This window comes from Lonchura striata, chromosome 21 (assembly GCF_050655825.1).
Source record: "Lonchura striata isolate lonStrDom1 chromosome 21, ASM5065582v1, whole genome shotgun sequence".
Taxonomy (NCBI): Eukaryota; Metazoa; Chordata; class Aves; order Passeriformes; family Estrildidae; genus Lonchura; species Lonchura striata.
This window is the reverse complement of record NC_140723.1, coordinates 2,626,861-2,646,550: the sequence shown is the minus strand read 5'-3', so window position 1 is coordinate 2,646,550 and position 19,690 is coordinate 2,626,861. Positions and strand designations below refer to the sequence as shown.

The following is a 19,690-nucleotide window of genomic DNA, read 5'->3' as shown; positions in this document are numbered from 1 at the left end:
GCAAAATCAAACACCCGTACCTAAAATAAAAAGCCCACAACAACAATTAGGTTACTACAATACCTTTACTCAAGCCCATGATGAAATTTTCAAGAAAGATGGCTTGGGGGAAAATGAAGTACGAACACCTAATGCTAAAATACTGAGCAGATAAACAAAGAGCACAGGAGACATGCACAACACAGTGTAATCATTACCAAAAAAATAAGGCAGCAAAATCAGCCAGAAATATTAGATAATAAAACTACCACACTAACATAACAGGTACTAAAACATTTAAAACATATTCTCTTCTGTTAGTTAATTTAAAGGTTTCCTAGTCTGCATTCTTCTATTTAATGAAGCCAACAGCAAAACAACCCTAAAATTTGCTGGCACTAGCTATCTAAACCCAAGATGAATTTTAATATTAAATACACAGATCTATTTGTTAAGCAGAAGTGAACTAGCATAGTTTGTTCTGACAATATTAGAAACTAAGTAACCCTTAAATCAAAACAAGTATTTCACAATTAAAAACAGCCATCTATGATAATCCATTAAGCAAAATTCAACAAAAAGGCCTCAGAAAATGATGCTCCTAAATGGTTAGCCTTTACATCAGCAATCCTACAATAAACAGGCCCTGAGCACATACCGTCAGGGTTTTTGGGATACATTTCCTTCATTAATCTCCAATATGAGCAGCAGCAGCATCACTCACTCTTCCGTTCCTTTCCTCCTAAAATACATTCCCCAGGAGTCCTTTCAATGCAATTTTATCAGCATTTCCAGGAGGTCTCTCAGCCACATCCCTACGCACAGAGGCAGCAGGAATCTCTGCATTTGTAACAATCCATGGCTGCAAGGGAGGGTGGCAGGCACAGCGACTGTACCATAACCAAAATGCTGAGTTCTCTTCTCTCCTGCAGCACACGTACACACAGCCCGCGTCAGTGCCCGCCGCTCACAACAGCAACCACAATGATGACACAAAATCTACAGAAAAAGCATGCATTACTCACTGGGTTCTATTCTTTAGCCTCTTCAGCATGGAATTCTTTACAATGTAGTAGGTATGAAATGAAACATTTTCCCTTTATTCCACGGATGCCGCTGTGTGAATACCATTAGACACCAAGGACAATAGGCAGGATCAGCTCGAACATTAAGAGCAAATATTTAATGGAAGACTGGTTACCCCCGTCTCTCCCTTTCACATCTCTGCCTCATGTATCCAGGCACGGGTGGTACTGGCTCCCTTGAGAGGCTGTAGCTAGCAGCTGAGGCACAACTAAAACATGGCATGGATGTCAAGGAGCTGATGTCACCAAAACAAGTATTTCTCCGATAAAGCCGGCAATTCCGTTAGGGAAGTCCTACAAATCAATGGGAATTGTTCAGCTGGACGTGCTGTGTTACACAATGCACTGCAGCACCAAGAGTGATAAATCAGATCAAGATCTGCCAGGGTAAATAAGCTGAGACTTCAATAACTAAGTTATAAAGCTGCCAATCAGCTGCTGGGATCCACACGCGCTGTCAGGAGCGCTGGCACCTCAAGGCACGGGAGAGACTACATCAAATGCCTCCAAAACAACCTTGTTTATTCCACTCTGAAAGAACTGCTCATCTACTGAAAAAGTAAAAGTGAAATGCAAGACTGGACTAAAAGTCTGCCATCTTTATCAGGAAACACTGATAAGCACCCAAGGCTCCAGTCCAGCAGATGCTGAGAACGCCCGGGAGAGGTCACATTCAGTGTCTGGGAAGGGATGGGAGATGTTTCAGCAGCGCTGTCACCTCACAGCAGCACTGCCAGCACAGCCAGCTCAGGAGAGGGGCTGCTCCGAACCACAGCTGTGCACTTACACTGGGAGCTGGGGCTGGCTCCAACAACAAGCACAGAAATTCAGCAGCAAAGAATATAGAGACAATACAAATGCAGATGCTGGAGACTGTGCAAATTCTGTCTCACAGACAGCACTACATCAATATAAGAACAAAGGTTCTTCAAGCACAGAAATAACTTCCCTTAAGTCATGTAAATGGAATTGAAATATTAATCATGTGCTTTATTTCATTAATGGATTACAAGCTTTTATTTCAAGATTTGCTGACTGGTACAATCTCCAAACCATATCAATTTTAACAAAGGTGAGGATAGGTAGCAACTCTATCATTAAATTTCAACATAAATGCAAACCTTCCATTCTGTATTCCTGCACTCTTCTTCCAAAGTGTTATTGTTCTGAAGGAGCTGGAAAGAAAAACTGTACAGTCCTACAGAAATAGATTTGCACTTCAGAAGATCACAAACGATTGGAAAGAGCCACTCCATGACCTAACATGGAGACATCTGAGCAACAGATTGGAAATGCAATTATTTCACAATTGAATAGTTTTATTTAAAAACTCCATTTCAAACTGTCTGTAGGTCTGTAACAAACCAGCAATCCACACTTAGAACTGCTAATTTAAGTAGAAGCTCATTTTGGATAGACCAAATACTTCACTGTTTGTCTCTGGAAAAAACCTGAGGCAAACTCATAAGCTCCTTAATAGTGCAAACATGATGCACCAGAAAACACATACATATATTACATAATAGTCTCACTTTTAAAGGGTTCTCCTATAAACATAACTACAGCAATAAAGACACAAAATAAGAATTTGAAATATGATGAATATTTTCTGAAGCAAAGACAATATTTCAGTCCTGACAAAACAAACAGTCCCTTAAACAAACTGTATCATCAATATTGGTAATATTTCCTTACAGTTCAAGTGCCATGCAGATGTTTGTTGTGGGCCTTTGGCTAACAAGCAACATTACTCAATGTATTACTCTATGCTAAATTACAATTTAAATACAATTTAATAGCTCTGTTGCAAAAAAGTTATACCTAGGCCACAAGGCCCAATTTCCATGCAGGCCCCACAGATGCAAAGAGGTAATGTGCATCAAATTAATTCATGAAACCATGAGAAACCTGACCAGTAATCCCTTATCAAGCACATCCAACTAAACAGGATTTTTAAACAATCCGAGTGTGATTCAACGTGACCTGTAAAACCATACAGGGAGAAATACCCTACAGACACAATAACCAGGTCAGCTGAGCCACACTCAGCTGGGCTTTCTGCAGCTCATCTCATGGCTTGAGAGAACTAAAATCTCTAACAAATTAACACAAAAAGCTTTCCTATTAGAATATCTACACCTTTAATGAGTTCATTAAATTAGGTGTCTCAGGGATAATTTCTTTAACTCTTCTAATCATAGTAGAAGAGCCTTTATCAGCTGTCCTTGTTCAGAAAATTAGAGAAATTAATGTTGCACATTTACTTTCTTTTTTTCTTTTCTAAAAGACAATGTTAATAACCTAGTCAGCATGAAAACTTATCTGGTTTTTACAGTCAACCTTTGATCTACTGTAGTTAGGTATTTAGCCTTTTTGTAGAAAATTATATTTGAACTCTAACTTTTTGGTATTTATTTCACCTCTCTCCATCCTCATAGAAGTTCTCAATAGAGAACTTATTAGGATATTAGCATTATTTCTCTGATTAAAAATAGTATTCACAACTATTACCACTGCACTACTCATCTTTAGCCAGTCTGTCAGTGTAAATCCTGATCAACCAAGTACTTTTCTCCTAGCATGTATTACTTGCTCTTATCAGCAATTAGTTTTATCTCCTCTCATATTTCTCAAAGAGAAGAGCAACGGTCCTTCCAATTCTTCAGTTACTTTTCTTTATACTCTTGTGAGCAGTCAAGCATCATCTGGTACCTTTGGCACCCAATTATTCCCATTCCTTTCCTTAACATTTACCAAGATATCAACTAAAGTCCTGATGCCACCCCTCTGTAATGAGAACTGACTATACAGCTATTTAATCCTTTTATCCCTGTGCAGTTCAGGTTATTATAACTACAGGTAAACCATATCAATTATGTGTCCTTCCTCTGGAGGTTTATCTACCTCTCACAGGATTATTTTTATAGAGATTAATAACCTTTTTATTAAAATGGCTGTATCTCCCTCTTCAGCACATCATTTCTTTTCCCTGAAAATTAAAAAACCTAAAGAACCACAAAAAAAGCAAAGGCCTATGTTCAAATAAGCATCCAAAATCCTGTTGTCTCTTCCTCCAAACGTATCAACAACAAAAACCAGCATTAATCCTCATAAAAATTAAAACACTGCTACAACATTGATTTATGCATTTTGTCTGTTGACAAAATGTAGAACATTTTACATTCTTCTAAGAAAATAAATCAGAAACACACATATGTAGCACAGGATTATGAAATTCTTTTAATATATTTCTTTTCCATGTGACCAAAAAGAATTTAGCTAGAATTGAAGAACATTTTAGTACTCACGATCTTCTCCTGGACAAGGCATGCCGGGTTTCTCTGGAGTACTTGGGAAAACTAAAACAAAAAATTAGATTTTTAAGGTAAAATATTCTCAGTAATATTTTTTGCTTGATTTTTGAATATATTTACACACAGTTTTTGGAAGCCTTGAAATAATTCTACATGATAAATGATGCAATCAAAATATGGTTCCAGGCTGGCAGAAGTTTATACCGGAGTAAAAACAAATCTGCGCAGTGCTAAACTCAAAGCCTCCTGCACAGTTTCAGCCTTGAGCTCCAGTTCCTTCCTCAGCATCAAACTCCAGGGCATCAGCTACACAAAGGATACTTGACAGGCAAGGGAGTCACTCCAACCTCCCACTTAAGCAGCTGTTGGGATTATCAGACACACAGGGGTTCCTGAACTGTGCAATACTTGCCATGAATGATCAGCCCTTCGCCTCTGTTCTGACAATACAAACGGAAGGCTTCCTCCAGCTCCATCTGAGAGGAGATGGTACAGGGGTCACCTAACAAAAAAAGCAATACACAGGCAAATTTACCACTGAAGAATTTCAATTAGTAAAGAATGTACCAGCTTTGGGTTTTTGTCTTTCTTTCAATCATTTGATATTAAGCTGGCATTTTGATCAATGCCAAAATGGAACAACACAATTATTCTTTCCAATTTTATCAAAATTGAGTAGACAGAACTATCCTATAGGATAATAACAAGAAAATAAAAGTGAACAGATATGCCTAAAGATCCCCCCCATTTTCTTGTCTGCTTGCGGTCACAATTACCTTGGGAGGGTTATTTTTGTTAAAACTGGGCAATTAATCCATAAATCCACTTAACCAGACACACGTAAAGTACAGTACGTCACAATGCACTGAGAGCAAGCAGAGAAGCAAGGGTGTCACTCTGAACCCCTGTCCTTTTGTGCAACAGCCACCTTCCTGCAGCACACCTTGGGTGACAGGTGACCTTATGCTACCCAGGCCAAGTGATGACACCAGTGTCAAGCCAAATTTAAACTTTAATTTCTTGTTTTTAAAACCATCCATATTTTGTAGAATTATGAATCCTGGGCCCAGCTACCTCTCTTTGAAGGCTATTGAGGTTGATGATCTATAAATGCAGCAATAATGCAACATGAAAGACAAAAGAATTATTTGTACTGCAAATCAACAATCCATATTCCTTATATGTTTACAGGATTTTATCATGAGTGAGCTATTCATAGTTCAAACTTCTTGGATCTTGTCAAAAACAAAGAAACACTATAAAGCCCAACAGAAAATCTATTTTTTTCATCTCTTGGTAGGTTTTGTTTATTCATTAAGCCATCGGCAATTGTTTGCTTTTAGTTAGTTCAAAGAGAACATCTGTTTGTGCAATCAGTCAAATGAACTTAAATTCCATGTGGCAATAAATGGGAACACTCGCATGCAGAAATAGGATAACTCACAAAACCCAGGAGATCAGTAACAGCCAACACAGCAGATTGGCTGAAACTCAACAACTCAGACCCAGGAATCAGAAGAATGTTGTACAGGTATGTATTTAACCAAGACTAGAGGAAAATAGTAGAACAGAGACTAAAAAAAATAATATTAAGTAAGCTTCAAAAAGCCAAAGCAACAGAGTCCAACAAAGAAACACTTAACAGGACTCGTGTCTTAGAATCCTCCAACTCAAAACTCAGGGGGTTTTCTTCCTCCCTGCAATAATCTTCCTTTATTAGCAGGCATGCAGTTCAACCAGCTAAGCACAGGCAATGTAATTATCTTCCATGCCCTTCTGATCAGGTTACTTCTCATTACACCACCATTAAACTGAGGCTGGTACAGTTGCCTCTGTCCTTCTTGGTATTCAACAGTTAAAGAGTAAAATTTAGAGGTATTAATACTTGTCCTTGGTGTTTTAAGGGCTGAGTCATCTTTGACTACCATCTACCACCTTCCAAGGTCAGTACTTTGAAATTCAATTTACTCAAACAACACTATCAGCTAAGAGAGCTATTAAAAAAACCAAAACACACCATTAAAACTATTAGCCAAACCAGTCTGGTATTTTCTACCTTTCTGTATTCAGTTCTAGCTCTGCAGGCCCTGGCTTTGACAAGGGGCTTCTGTAGAAGTGAATTCAGGCACTACTGCAACAAATCCTGATATCTTGAGTCTCATTTCTCCAAGCTTCCTGCTCTGTGACAGGGTTCTGTAGTTAGGTATTTAGAAACAAAAAAACTCCACAGTATGATATTTGTTTAGACAAGTTCCTCAATGCCCTTTCTTTCTTTATGAATGACAAACCCTGAGAAGAATTTCAGTCCAATACCTTCATCATCAATCCACTTGAGGGTAATTGGCTGTTCCTGTTGCAAGTTACACATCTCGTGCACTTCGTCACAGAGTTCAGCATAGCTCATTGATGCATCCAAGTTTGTTATCAGGATGTCCCTGCAGAAGATGAAAACATCAGCTTTTATCAGAAAATACTTGCATATTCCAACAGTTCCATCTGTGGACGCTAAGCTGCAAAATCACACAGAATGAGCATTTCTCATATAAAATGCTCCCACTATGCCAGCAGGATTACACCTCACAGTGCTTAACCTAAAAATACTTAAGTATGGAGGAAATAAATGTGTTAATTACCCATCTTTAATCCATGTTTACTCGGGTGAGCCAAGCTCCCTTATTATAATTATCAGCGCTTGAAGTGTTGTTAAAAAACAAACCAGAAGCTTTCATAATAATAATTTTTTTTTTTAATCCAGGTGCTTCTTCCATCAGGAGATAAATAAAATCTCAATTATTGTAAAATCCTTTAAAACAGAGGCTTTACCTCGCATCCACTATATTGTTTGAGATGAAGCTTTGATTAGGTGAATTCTCAAAAGATGTAATTACATGAAAATTCAGATACAATCTTGTTCAAATTCTGCATCTTGCTCTCTACCTTTGTAGTGTTTGGAGAACGTGAACCCAATACTGAACTCTCTATGTAAACTATACATTATCTCAGGAATTTTTGGCAATAAGTTTTAATATAATGGAAGTCCACAAGTCCTGTCAAAGCAGGTCAAATACTGAAAAAGGAAAAAAGACTACGCAAAACAAAATCTGATGATACAAACAAGACTTTCTATTACTTTTAAAATATTTTTCAAACAACTGACTCTGGGAAATCAATCAACAGGTGCAAAAAGAAACAGGAAATGAATTTAAATCATTCCACTGCCTTCAAAACTGTCCAGAGGACAATTAGTAAACTGTTTGGTAGCTAATGGCTACTGGCATGTGTAATTCTTTCCCCTCTTAGTGTAATACAGCAAATACAAAATACAAAAATCAGAAGTTGTCCAACACGACTGTGATAATTTTCCTATTGCCAGACTATGTGACAAGTCGTTTTAGAAACAATGTTATATAGCATATTCTGCCTACTTATGTCTTTCAGCCAGCAGTTGAACAGCACTACACTGAAATAAGAAACTTAAACTCCACAACTTACACTTTAAATTATATGCATTAATAACTTGCCATTTTGCCTTTGCTGAGAAAAATTACTATAAGCAAAGCTCTAAAACAATCATCTAAAAGAACTGTAGCATTTCAAACTCAGATTAAAGCACTGCTACCTTTTCAAGTGTATCTTTAATCTATACTTTGTAGAGCTCTCAAAGAACAGCAACTTAGTAATTCTTCATAACATCAACAGCGAATGAAATACATGTGCTGCCTGCCAACCTGTAAATCCGTATCATCAACAACACAGAGCTGTCAGGTGAGATTGAGTTTAAGAACATTTCCCTGTCAAAGAAGTAATGTTTTATGCATTTCTGAAAGTAAGAGACCAAACTGGTTCTCACAGCCATGTTTGAGGGTTGGTGCAATGCCAAGACAAGGGCACCAACAAATGCAGCTCATTATTTAATGCACTACCACCACGAGCCACTCATTAAATCAGCCAGCTGTAGATCTGTGGTAACCATGGACAATCACACTTTCACAAGCATCTAAATAGTATTCAAAAACTGAAAATACACTGTAAGGCAACACTACCCACACACACTATAAACTCCAAATAAAACTGGCCACTGCTAATCAACTTTGAATTGTTAACATTATTATAACAGATGTCATTCTACAAGTAAATTAATGAACTTGATACCCATGATGTCCATTTTCTCTTGAGATTTACTGTATTTAATCTTAACATCTCTACAGCAACATCAGGCAATCAGGGCACAGGGAAGTGAAAACCATTCCTTGTTTAACACTAAATAATCCCACAGGACACTTAAAAAAAAATATTTGAAACTGTAGACTAGACAGTAATATGAAATGCTAATGATCAGTAAATTCTGTATGAGTAGTTACAGCACAAGAAATAATCCCAGTGACAGATCAAACATGTCATCTCTCAGAGCCAAGACAACGCACAACAAAGCAGACTGCACCATTGCTCTGTTTTAGTGATTTCAAGCAACCAGGTATAGAGAGGCAAGTTGTGTAATTCTTGGTTCATTATTGCAGTTAGTTTTTCTTTTGTAATCTACTCTGGCAGTGATTTCTACTGTGCTATGTTAGGAACTCTGTCACACCCAGAAACAGGAATACCTGAGATACTCATACTCCAGGGATACACTCAACGCTCATGTTTTAAACTTCCCCATGCTCAGATTTCTAACAGGCATTTCAACATGGCATCTGTACTATTATTTTAATTTCAGCAGTTAGTCCCTAATTCTGAAGTTGCCCAGCATCAATGATTTCCTGCAGTCTCAAATTTGTTCAAAAGCCGAGTGCGGTACTGCAGTGGAGATACTGAGATGATCAGTTTTAGAGGCTACAATGCCACAAAGAGTCTTTTTTACCTCACACAATTTGATCAGCAGAACAAAAACAAAATTCATAGCACTTGGAACTCTTGTTTGCAAACTGACTTCTGTAGACTTCATAGCTAATGCAAAAGACAATGTAGTGCTGCAGGAAAAAACTACAGCAGTTTATTGTAAAACATGGTAATAATAATTTGACTTCTAATTTGACTAATAATAACTTGACTTCTAACATTGACACAATTATTATCACCTCTCCCAGTTGTGCACAGACAAGTTCCACAGACATACTCCTTTCACTTTGTATCAACACTACCTGACAGCAAGCCACCCCAAATTATTTACACCCAGTTCCATTGGTGCTTGTAGTGCCTTCCCTCACAGAGCTGATTCAGTTGTTCTAGAACTCTAAACTCAGGACCTCAAACTACCTGGCATTGATAAGTAGGTAACTTTAAAACGAAAACATTTTGTTTTCAATAAAATTTGTGAAGTGACTTTCATAACTACATCACATTTTTCTACACCATAATGTAGAAAATTCTATATTACGATAATTTCTACTACCATACATAGCAGTAGCTACATTTACTTATTTAGCAGTAGAGTATCAGAAAATATCACTCAAGCTACTTATTAAATGGCAACAAGTTCAGTCTAAATACTTCCAATCAAGTTTAAGGATTTACTTGGGCCAAGTATTTAACTCCTCAAATGCCTTAAACTCAGGCTTTCAAGGAAGACAGGAGAAACTGAAGCAACATCATTTTATAAGGTCCTCAGAGGGGCAGCAAACCAATTAGAATAAACATACCTGAAAATTCAAATTTCATGTTGCTGCAATAAAACCTTCCTGTTTATACTGTCAACTGAGTGAAGCCATAAGGGACCATGACATTCTGACTATAAACAGGATAAAATGTAATAACTGCATCTGGATGCAGGAGATGGATCTAGACCTGACTATGACCATGGGAATCAATAATCCATCAACCCACAATGACTGTGGGTTTGTCACTGATGCACATTTTCTTCCCTTCTGAGAGAAAAATAAATTAACTTTTCTTCTTGATCAGCATGCTGCAGGAGTCTGACTGGTATTTTAATAGCTCAGAAGTTTACCTGTCTGATCTGACACTAATTACAAATCCACCAAAGCCCTGGTTACTTTATCACCAGGTCAGACCACAAACTCCTGCTCAATACACTTCAAAAATAGACAGGTCACAACACAGAGGAAAGGACACACTGACTTACCCGCTGTAGTGTGTTTTTACCCTGATGAAGTCTTTGTTCAGATCAATTTTTGAGCCCATTCTGCTAGGCATGGTCTGTATTTAGCAGTTATATAAAAGTATGCAGAAATAAGTTGATTCAAAACAGATAACAGATTCTGAAGAGCTTCACATGTGAAATGTGTTTCTGCTCCAGATGATTCTCAATCCAGCTGCATAGATAAAAACCCAAAATATTGATGAATATACACACACTGCTAAACAAATGAGTTGTGTCAAATTTTAGAAACACAGATAGCTTTACATAGAACAGCAAAAAAATCAAAAGGAAAATGTGTAAGACCATTGACCTGCACAGAAATTAAATAAGATTGGTTAAAAATACCCTGTACAATTTAGCTTTACAGAAGTAGACCAGGTATTTGAGGATGTTTTCTTAAAATCATCGACTAGCTCCCTAGTGGCTGAAATACTCCACAGAAGTTTTTACTTATTCATCAACACAGCATCTTACTCTTTTCTCCCAAATAACTAAAAATAGTTTTTTTCTGTAAATAAAACATTGCAGTCAATTACTATCAATTACAAATCTACCCAAGGGAAGCAGCAGAGGAACTCCGAGGGGCAATTTAGCATACCTTTATGATTGGAGCCTGACAAACATCCTGTTTATTCCAAACTACCACCTCACACATGAATGTGTGTATGCACGCACCTCCGTAACCCCGCTGTCCGGGCAAGCCGGCCCACAGGTACCGGGGAGCGGAGACCCCCGAACCCTCCACCCGACCCTCCGGGGGGCTCAGGGCAACACGCGGCCCCTCCGGGGGCTCAGGGCAACACGCGGCCCCTCCGGGGGCTCAGGGCAACACGCGGCCCCTCCGGGGTCCCCCCTCAGCCCCGGCCTGCGGGGAGCGGCCGGGACTCGGCACCACCGCTCGGGACGAGCCGGCGCCGGCACTTCCCCGGACGGAGCGGTGTCCACCGGGACCGTCCGGACTCTTACCTGCTCCGACCGCGGCGGTCCCACCCTACACGGTGGGGCTCCGCGGCGCGCAGGGGCCGCTCCCTGAGCCCGGCCCGGCTACACCTCCGCGGCCTCAAGTTGCTCAAAGTCCCGCAAGGAAGTTTCCAAGCGGACTTTGCCTCGCTGCCGGCGGTGCCCCGGCGGGGAGCGGCGGCGGCGGCGGCCGGCGGAGGAGCCGCGCTGTCCCTCAGGCGCCCCGTCAAGTCCCGCCCCAGGTGGCCCCGGCGCCCCTCAGCCGCTGTCCAGGCTCAGCGCCCCGCGCCCGCGGCAACATGGCGGTCTGAGGGCGGGAGCCGCAGCCAATGGAGAGCCAATCCCCGCCCGGGTCCCGCCTGCCCGCCGCCAATGGCAGCGCGGGAACCGTTACCTGGGGAGCCGGAGCGTCCCGGCCAACCAGAGCGGGCGGGGGGGCGGCGGGGAACACCTGCAGCCAATGGGAACGCGGCGCTGCAGGGAGCGGCGGCTGAGGGAGCGGGGGGACAGGTGAGAGGGGACTGTGCTGAGGGGAGAGGTGAGAGGGGACAGGTGTGAGGGGACAGGTGAGAGGGGACAGTGCTGAGGGGACAGTGCGCAGGGGAGAGGTGAGAGGGGACATTGCTGAGGGGACAGTGCTGAGGGGACAGTGCTGAGGGGAGAGGTGAGAGGGGACAGTGCTGAGGGGACAGGTGTGAGGGGACAGGTGAGAGGGGACAGTGCTGAGGGGAGAGGTGTGAGGGGACAGTGCTGAGGGGACAGGTGTGAGGGTACAGTGCTGAGGGGACAGGTGTGAGGGGACAGGTGAGAGGGGACAGGTGTGAAGGGACAGTGCTGAGGGGACTGTGCTGAGGGGAGAGGTGAGAGGGGACAGATGAGAGGGGACAGTGCTGAGGGGACAGGTGAGAGGGGACAGTGCTGAGGGGACAGGTGTGAGGGGACAGGTGAGAGGGGACAGTGCTGAGGGGACAGGGTTAAGGGGACAGTGCTGAGGGGTCAGGTGTGAGGGGACAGGTGTGAAGGGACAGTGCTGAGGGGACAGGTGAGAGGGGACAGGTGTGAGGGGACAGGTGTGAAGGGACAGTGCTGAGCGGACTGCGCTGAGGGGACTGCTGTGACGGGAAGGTGTGAGGGGACAGGTGAGAAGGGATTGCTGTGAGGGGACAGTGTCAGGGCACAGTGCTGAGGGGACTCGGTGAGTGGACAGGGGAGGAGTGTGAGGGGATAGTGCTATGGGGACAGGGAACTGGTGCGAGGGGACACTGCTGAGGGGACTGCTCAGGGGACAAGGATGAGGGGACAGGTGAGGGAGACAGGTGTCAGTGGACTCGTGTGAGGGGACAGTGTTGAGGGGACTGCTGTCAGGGGACAGGTGTGAGGGGCTACAGGACATGTCAGGGAGGACAGGTGTGAGGGGAGTGGTGTGAGGGATAGAGGACAGTGCTGAGGGGACAGGGGACAGGTGTGAGGGGACAAGTGTGACAAGACACTGGTGTAAGGGGACTGGTGTGAAGGGGCTGGGGACAAGTGCTGAGGGAACTGGTGTGAGGGAACCAGTGGGGAAGAACTGATATGGGGGCAGAGGTGAGCTCCTCAGGGGACAGATGTGAGGGGAAGGGACATGTGCTGAGGGGATAAAGGCCAGGTGCTGAAGGGACAAGTGTGGCAGGACAGGCCCTCTCTGTCTTCCCCGGTGCTGCCAGAGCTGCTTCCCAAGAAATCTCCGCAGGAAGCCCCAGCAGTGATGTCCCATGAGTGTCAATCCAGCAACCATCCTGGGGAGGGGCCACTCAAAGTGGCTAAAGCAGGAACATCACAGCTGAGATAATAAAGAGGTAATAATATCAGACTGGCCAGACAAGAGAGAAAAACATTATATTAGTGGTGGAGCAACTAGAGTTCCACAAGAGGCAGTCTGTGACATGTTTAATGCTTTGTAAAGTTTGGTTTTGATGTTCTTCCCTGATGATGCTTTGATATTTTGCTTCCAAACTGTGAATGAATGAGGATCAACTGCTTTTTCCTCACGGAAAGCTGGGATGGTGAACTCAGAGAGTCCTCTAGTGGAAATGCTGCTCATCCTGCCCAAACAGCTGTTTTCCTGGTGTAATTTAAAACTTTTCTAAGAAAATAAGCTATCCAAGCAAAAGGGTTTCTTTGGGGCTTTTCTTGATGTATTTATATCCACCATTGGGAAACATGAGCCACCCCATTTGGAAAACAAAACAGAAGACACAACTATTAGATTTTTTTTTGGGCTAGCTGGATTTGTACACCTCCATCAAGTTTCTTCAGGCACATTTAGCACTTTCTCAGCACTTTTGTGGAGCTTTTGGGGTTTGTGAGTTGGACAGTTTGCAGCAGTGCAGTTCTGAGGCTTTTTTTGATGTTTCTACAATCTTCCAAAATACAAATAAATAACAGTTGGCACTAATTTAATTAGCAGTAAAATGGAAAATGTATTCCCATCAGTTGAGATGTTTTCTCTGACACCAAGGAAATACACCCCATGGCTTCATTTATCAGTCTTAAATTGAATTATTTGTGTGTCCACTGCTAATTTTATCTTATTTGGAACGCTCAATTTGGTTTCAAAGTGGGTCCTTAAATCTTCATGTGCTCCAAATTTTTCTGCTTAAAATGGAGAACATTATGTAAGGTAGGTCTGCAAACATAATTCTTTCAGGTCAAGGTAGTCTTTGATCTCCATGTCAATTAAATGCTTCATCTCCTTGAGCTGTTGGATTGGGAGATAAAAGGTTCTTCAGAGCTGTGATCTGAAGTTTTGTGTGGCTTATTGCTGTTTTTTCTTCTAGCACAACTTACCAAGGAGAAAAGCTCAGGTGTATTTTCAGTGCTTGACGAAAAAAATCTCAACCATAATATTTTTATATCTCACTGAGATATTTTGTAGTTGTTCACTTGCTGTTGTTTTGGGTTGGTTTGTATTTTCTTATGTTACAAGACTGTTTAAACAGTTGAATTTCTCAATAGATGCTTCCCACTTCTGGGCAGATGGCAGTTTTTGGAGAGGACCTTGACTTTGTTCTATGCATTAGCTGACAAGGTTGTAACTGGTTTGAAACACAACAAGTTGTAAATCCTGAGTGTATTCCTCACCTTTTTGCCCCACCCTATATTTTTCCAGATGGCAGGCACTTTCGTCTTCTACCAAGCCATCTTCAACTTAAAAGTTGCAATATTTCTGTCTATTCTACCTAGATGTGAAGAGCTGACAGGCTCCTACCAGCAATTTAATTGAATTTTATTTTATTCCAAGTGTAAATAAGATATTTAAAATTCTAGTTCTTTTAAAAATCACCATTAGAATATTTTCATATCTAATCTTTCAAGAGCAGTGATTTGAAGCAATTTGTTTGAGAAAGAGAAAGCTAAAGAAGGTTTTGGTTTTTTTCAAATATTTCATTTCTGAAATTCTACATTCAACCTCAGCATCCAATCATGCCACAGATTATCTGTATCAGCAAAAATGTGATTTATTCAAGAATCTAATGATGGTAGTTAGTCCAACTGCTGCAGCCTGGGAGTCTGATGTGAATTGTCTTTTTGAGTTAAAGTTATGAGTTTTCCGAATATTCTCCATTATTTCCTGGCACTGAGGTAAATTCCTTTCAGGCTGTACATCAGCACGTTTCCAGCAGATGGCAAGAGACTCCCAGGCAACTCGCTGGGAGTCACGCTTGTGCAGACGATGCTTACAAGTCGTACGTCTTTATTTAGTGCTTCAGTGTGTTGAGAACTCTCCTTTAAAAATCAGTTTAAAACTTAAAAAAAATATATAAATATTTGGGTTAATGACTGCATCAATCTAAAGTACAGCTTGAGCCATCAGACACAAGGTACTTGTCTGTTTCTGACAAGGCTGACCAGAAAACTCCTCCCTCCCAAACACTCCAATGAAAACATCGTTATGGTAGCTACTTTTCCCAGACAATTGTTGCAAAAAAGGGTCAATCGGTACTAATTTCACCTCGGTAGAAGACAGGTATCCTGCTAGTACTTGAATTCATGACTCAAAATCTTCAGCTATATTAGGACCTTTCAAGTTTGCAAGGTTTTAAAGATTTAGTAGGGATTAGAATGATGCTTTCACACTGTGAACTAAACAACAAAGAAATTGAGAGAGACAGCTCATTTCTCCAAGTGCATGTGAAGCATGAGTAACCAGTTCTGTATCACTTGAGAATAAAAATGCCTCCCCATAGAATGTCTCTTTAGCAGATCAAACCAGCAGCATGTGCAGGCTGCTCTCCAGCCTACTTACTCTCTTCTTTTGCCAAGGAAGAGACTAGATATTGTTTCCATTGAAATAACTGGCAGTGAAATCCTTGGGTGCAGTGGGAATGAATTTGGGCCAGGTGCCACAAAGTTTGGATAAAAATAATAAGGCAAAGCATTAATATATTTGAACATAAACTCGAGTAAAGCAGATATTCTCCATAATATCAGAAATCACCATGGCAATTCTTTGTAGATTTTCTTGCTGGCTTGAATATTAGTGTTTTTCTAGCCTGTGTTAAAATAGACAAAATGAATAATGTTTCAAGACTATTTTAAGCCAACACCTCCCTTACTTGTCTGTCTTATATAAGATAGAAGCAACCAGAAGCTGACTCTCTTGTTGACACCTCATTAGCCAGGAGGAGAAAGAATTATATGAGTAGCCCAAACTACACATCTTTAAAAGCAACTAAACCCAAATCTTTGTGCTTCTGTATTTACTTTTTCAGGATATTTAAACAACCTGTTTGATTTTACAATACTGTGTGCACTGTAATTGATCAAGAACATATAGAACCTCCCGTCCTTTATATATATGCACATACAAGGTTATATATAAAAGTTTCACCTACAAAGATGAGGGGTAGGATAATCTTAGATATATCTGTAAAAAATGTCGTTAAAGATGTACAGAAATAGTTATTTTGTATTTGTTTAAAGCTGGAAGAAATGCAGCAATGAAGGAAGAACAGCCTGGATGGAACATTATACCAGATGTTTTACAGATTACGTTGTATTTCATCACTCAGTCTTTATTTAATCTTAAGGCTGTAGTAATTGTAATACTGGAATAGTTCAATGGCCTATATATTGTTTTGCTACTTCCAGCTCTGCCTGTTCCAATTGGCCAAAACTGGCCAATTATTTATCACTGTGGAAAGAAAAATGTTCTCCCTACTCCACTTGGTAAACCCATGAATGAAAATTGAGTTTTGTAAAATTTGTGCTGCTCTTATTGAGATTACCTACCTGATAAACAACTAATGCAACCTGGATCTGCTAGTAACTCATGTTACCCAGTATTTATGTTACAGATATTTGGGCTAAAATTAGGAAGAGTTTCTTCGAGATTGAGGAGAATTTGAGACATGACTTAAACTATCTTCTTGTCCCTATTGCATGTATGGAGATAGTAGTGTGCAGTGTAAGAGAGTGAAACAGGGAGGAAAGAGTGTGTTTGTGTGGGACTGTGCTGCTTAATTATCACAGGGTTGAGTTTCTTGCCTTTTATGTAATAATCATTGGAAGGTGCAAAGTCTTGTCAATTGAGACTTTCAGTCTCCCTGTTTTTCATACCTGGGCAATAAGATTATATTAGTATTGCTCAATATGTTCTTTTGCCAAAGAGAAAGAAAATTTCATCTTCTTTTCTCTTTGCCAAAAGGGAAAAAAAAAAAAAAAAAAAAAGGAAAGAGAACTGAGGATCAAGTGAAATAGAAGTATTGCAAGAGTTAAAGAAACAATAAGTTTCCAGAGGTTTCCAGTGCCTCAGACATGCAGAATATTTGGATTTATTTTTTTGGAACAATCTTTTCATGGAACAGTGAATTCCCAATAACATCTGATTAATTCTGTTCGTGCTATATTTTCTGACAGTCTGGGCTTGACTGTCTTCTCAGATTTGTTTTTACTGTGCAGGACTTAGTAAAAGAAGTAGCTGTGGCACAAAGCTGGTATAAGGAGAGAGCAGATCCCTGATGCATTATGTAATGAGGGGCTTAAATCCTCAAACTGATTCTATTTAAGACACAGTGCCTTTCTCATCTGTCTACCAAATCCATCCAAAAACACATCTTCATTGCCAAATTTGTATTCAGTTTTCATTGGGAAGGATCAGTTCTTTATGTTTGTAACATATATTGCACACAATGTTATTTTAATATCAGTCTTTCAACCATGGCAAGTGGTTTAAGCTGCTGTAATAAAAAGGGCAGGAGGGAGTTGCTTCAGATGTTTTTCTTCAACAAAAATATTCTCAGAAAATTTCAATCAGCTTTTTGTTATCTATTCTGCTTCAGAGACAAATACACAGGGTGCTGTTTTGCTCCTAACAAGAAGTGCTTTTCCAGGGTAATGACTGGGAGTATTTAAAATCAGAGCAATCGTATTAAGTGTTTTGTTGTCCCAACAGCAGAAGCCTCATTGAGCTAAATTGGTTTCACTACATTATCTATTGGATTAGCAAACCAGTTTAAAACTGATGTGAGAGCTTTTATTTTAACTGGGATAAATGCTTTCATTTTTACCCAGAAACAGGACAGACATTTCTGGTTTTTAACCTCCTCGTAGTGCTGTCACTATTAATGCCAGTATTACCTTCAAACAAATGCAATATCTTGCTCTTCTTTATCTTTCATCTTGTGCTTTCTGATATTTTTCAGCCTCATGAGGCAGTGATAGCTATTTTTTCAATCAGGACAGCAGCGTGCATAAGTGGCCCCCAGAAAGCTCTCATGAACACTCAGTGGTGCTTCCTCTTCTGTTGTCAAGGCCAAAGGAGAGTTTTGCAAACCCTTGGGCACTGAAAAGGCAGGATGTCATTATGGGCTGAAATCTCTAGGGTCATTCTGATTTTCCTTCTAATGCATTTTATCTTCCAGTTCAATAGTTGGAATGCCTATTTTGTCCGTTTATAGAAGCTCCAATTTCTGTATATCTACATTTTATTAACACTTCACATTTAGAATGATTACATTAACACATATCCCACTCTTTTTCTCACAGACACGCCAGTCCATAGAGCAGTACTATAAATTGCTGAAAGGAACACAAATGCTTTCAGGTGCAGCACAGAAAAAGTGCCTTCTCATCTGTCACATACTTTTTTTTATAGCACTAGTACAACCCATCCAAAGTCAGCATTCAACTGACATCAAATCTGGCTTATTTCACTTTATTAAGGGCATCATGAAATTAGAATTGAATAGGAAATTGTCTTTAGATGTTAATAGGTCTAAAGGAGTGATGTCTGGGGATTTTTAAATATGACAATTTCAAATGAAAAAAAAAAAGTGAAGCACACACAAAAGTATAGAAGATTCAAATTTATGCCAAACTCTAATCAATTCACCATATTCCTGTACTGAAATGTCTCCTCAAAAGTTTGAATGGCATGTGATTTTTCAGTTTCTGGCTCTGGAAACCAATTTAAGAAAATCTCCCTCTTGTTGATGGAGGTGTTTTGTCTTGTGCTACTCATGCAAGTGCAGCAACAGCAGCTGAAACTCCTGTTCTCCCCTCAGATCCCCATGTTTCAGGAATGGACACATTGCCATATGTGTGCTCACAAGGCACTTCTCCAGCTCCCTGCAACCTTCTGAGATATTTTTTGCCTTTTATTTATGCTTCTGTCTACATCACTGTAGGTAGTCTGACATTCTGGCTTTGGGGTTTTTTGAGGAGATTGCTGCCACCTTTTACTTTGATCAGTCACGCTGAGTTGTGCACCTTGAAGATCTGCAGTCAAACTAGAGAAAAAATTCACTGAATAAATCTTCTAGAGCAGTCAGCAGGACATGCAGCCTGTGACTGTCTCCCAGATGGAGAAGCAACTAATTTTGTCCAATAACCCCATGTGATCAGTCAGTTGGCTGCAGTGTAAGGAGTTATGTCAGGTGCACAATTACAAACTATTACTGCTGAAGTAATTAGATCAGACATTGCCTTTATAATATCTGCAGCCACCTTCTTGCTAATTACTTTCAATAACCAGCCACTACACACTAGAGGGACTAGGGCCATGCTTCCTTCTCTGCTCTTTAATAACTTTAATTCTAAAATCATGGATTATTTTCTTATGATTTGCACTCCTCGGGAAGTTGCTGTGAATATTCTTCCAGCTGGATTTAGTCAATAATTTCTCTCTTAGCAGAAGTAAGTGACATTGACAGGCTACATAATAAACCATTAGCTGGAGAAAACAGTGGGATTCAAAAAGTCTGGATTCTGCTTTC

The 19,690-nt window shown here is 40.5% G+C and overlaps 1 protein-coding gene across 2 annotated transcripts in view; it reads right to left on the bottom strand.

The window, feature by feature from the left end:
• The window catches only part of PRKCZ (protein kinase C zeta), a 41,474-nt gene extending 29,742 nt beyond the window's left edge, over positions 1-11,732 (bottom strand). Inside the window, exons 1-5 of one of the 2 annotated variants that reach the window (XM_021529866.4) lie at positions 11,442-11,732; positions 10,458-10,647; positions 6,692-6,813; positions 4,791-4,880; positions 4,373-4,423 (exon numbers count right to left, since the gene is read on the bottom strand). In XM_021529866.4, coding sequence (XP_021385541.1) covers positions 4,373-4,423; positions 4,791-4,880; positions 6,692-6,813; positions 10,458-10,528 — 334 coding nt within the window. In that variant the 5' untranslated portion in view covers positions 10,529-10,647; positions 11,442-11,732. Of the gene's footprint in view, positions 1-637; positions 990-4,372; positions 4,424-4,790; positions 4,881-6,691; positions 6,814-10,457; positions 10,648-11,441 lie in introns of those variants that run through there. The other variant, XM_021529867.4, reaches the window with a different exon arrangement.
• Positions 11,733-19,690: the final 7,958 nt, after the last annotated feature.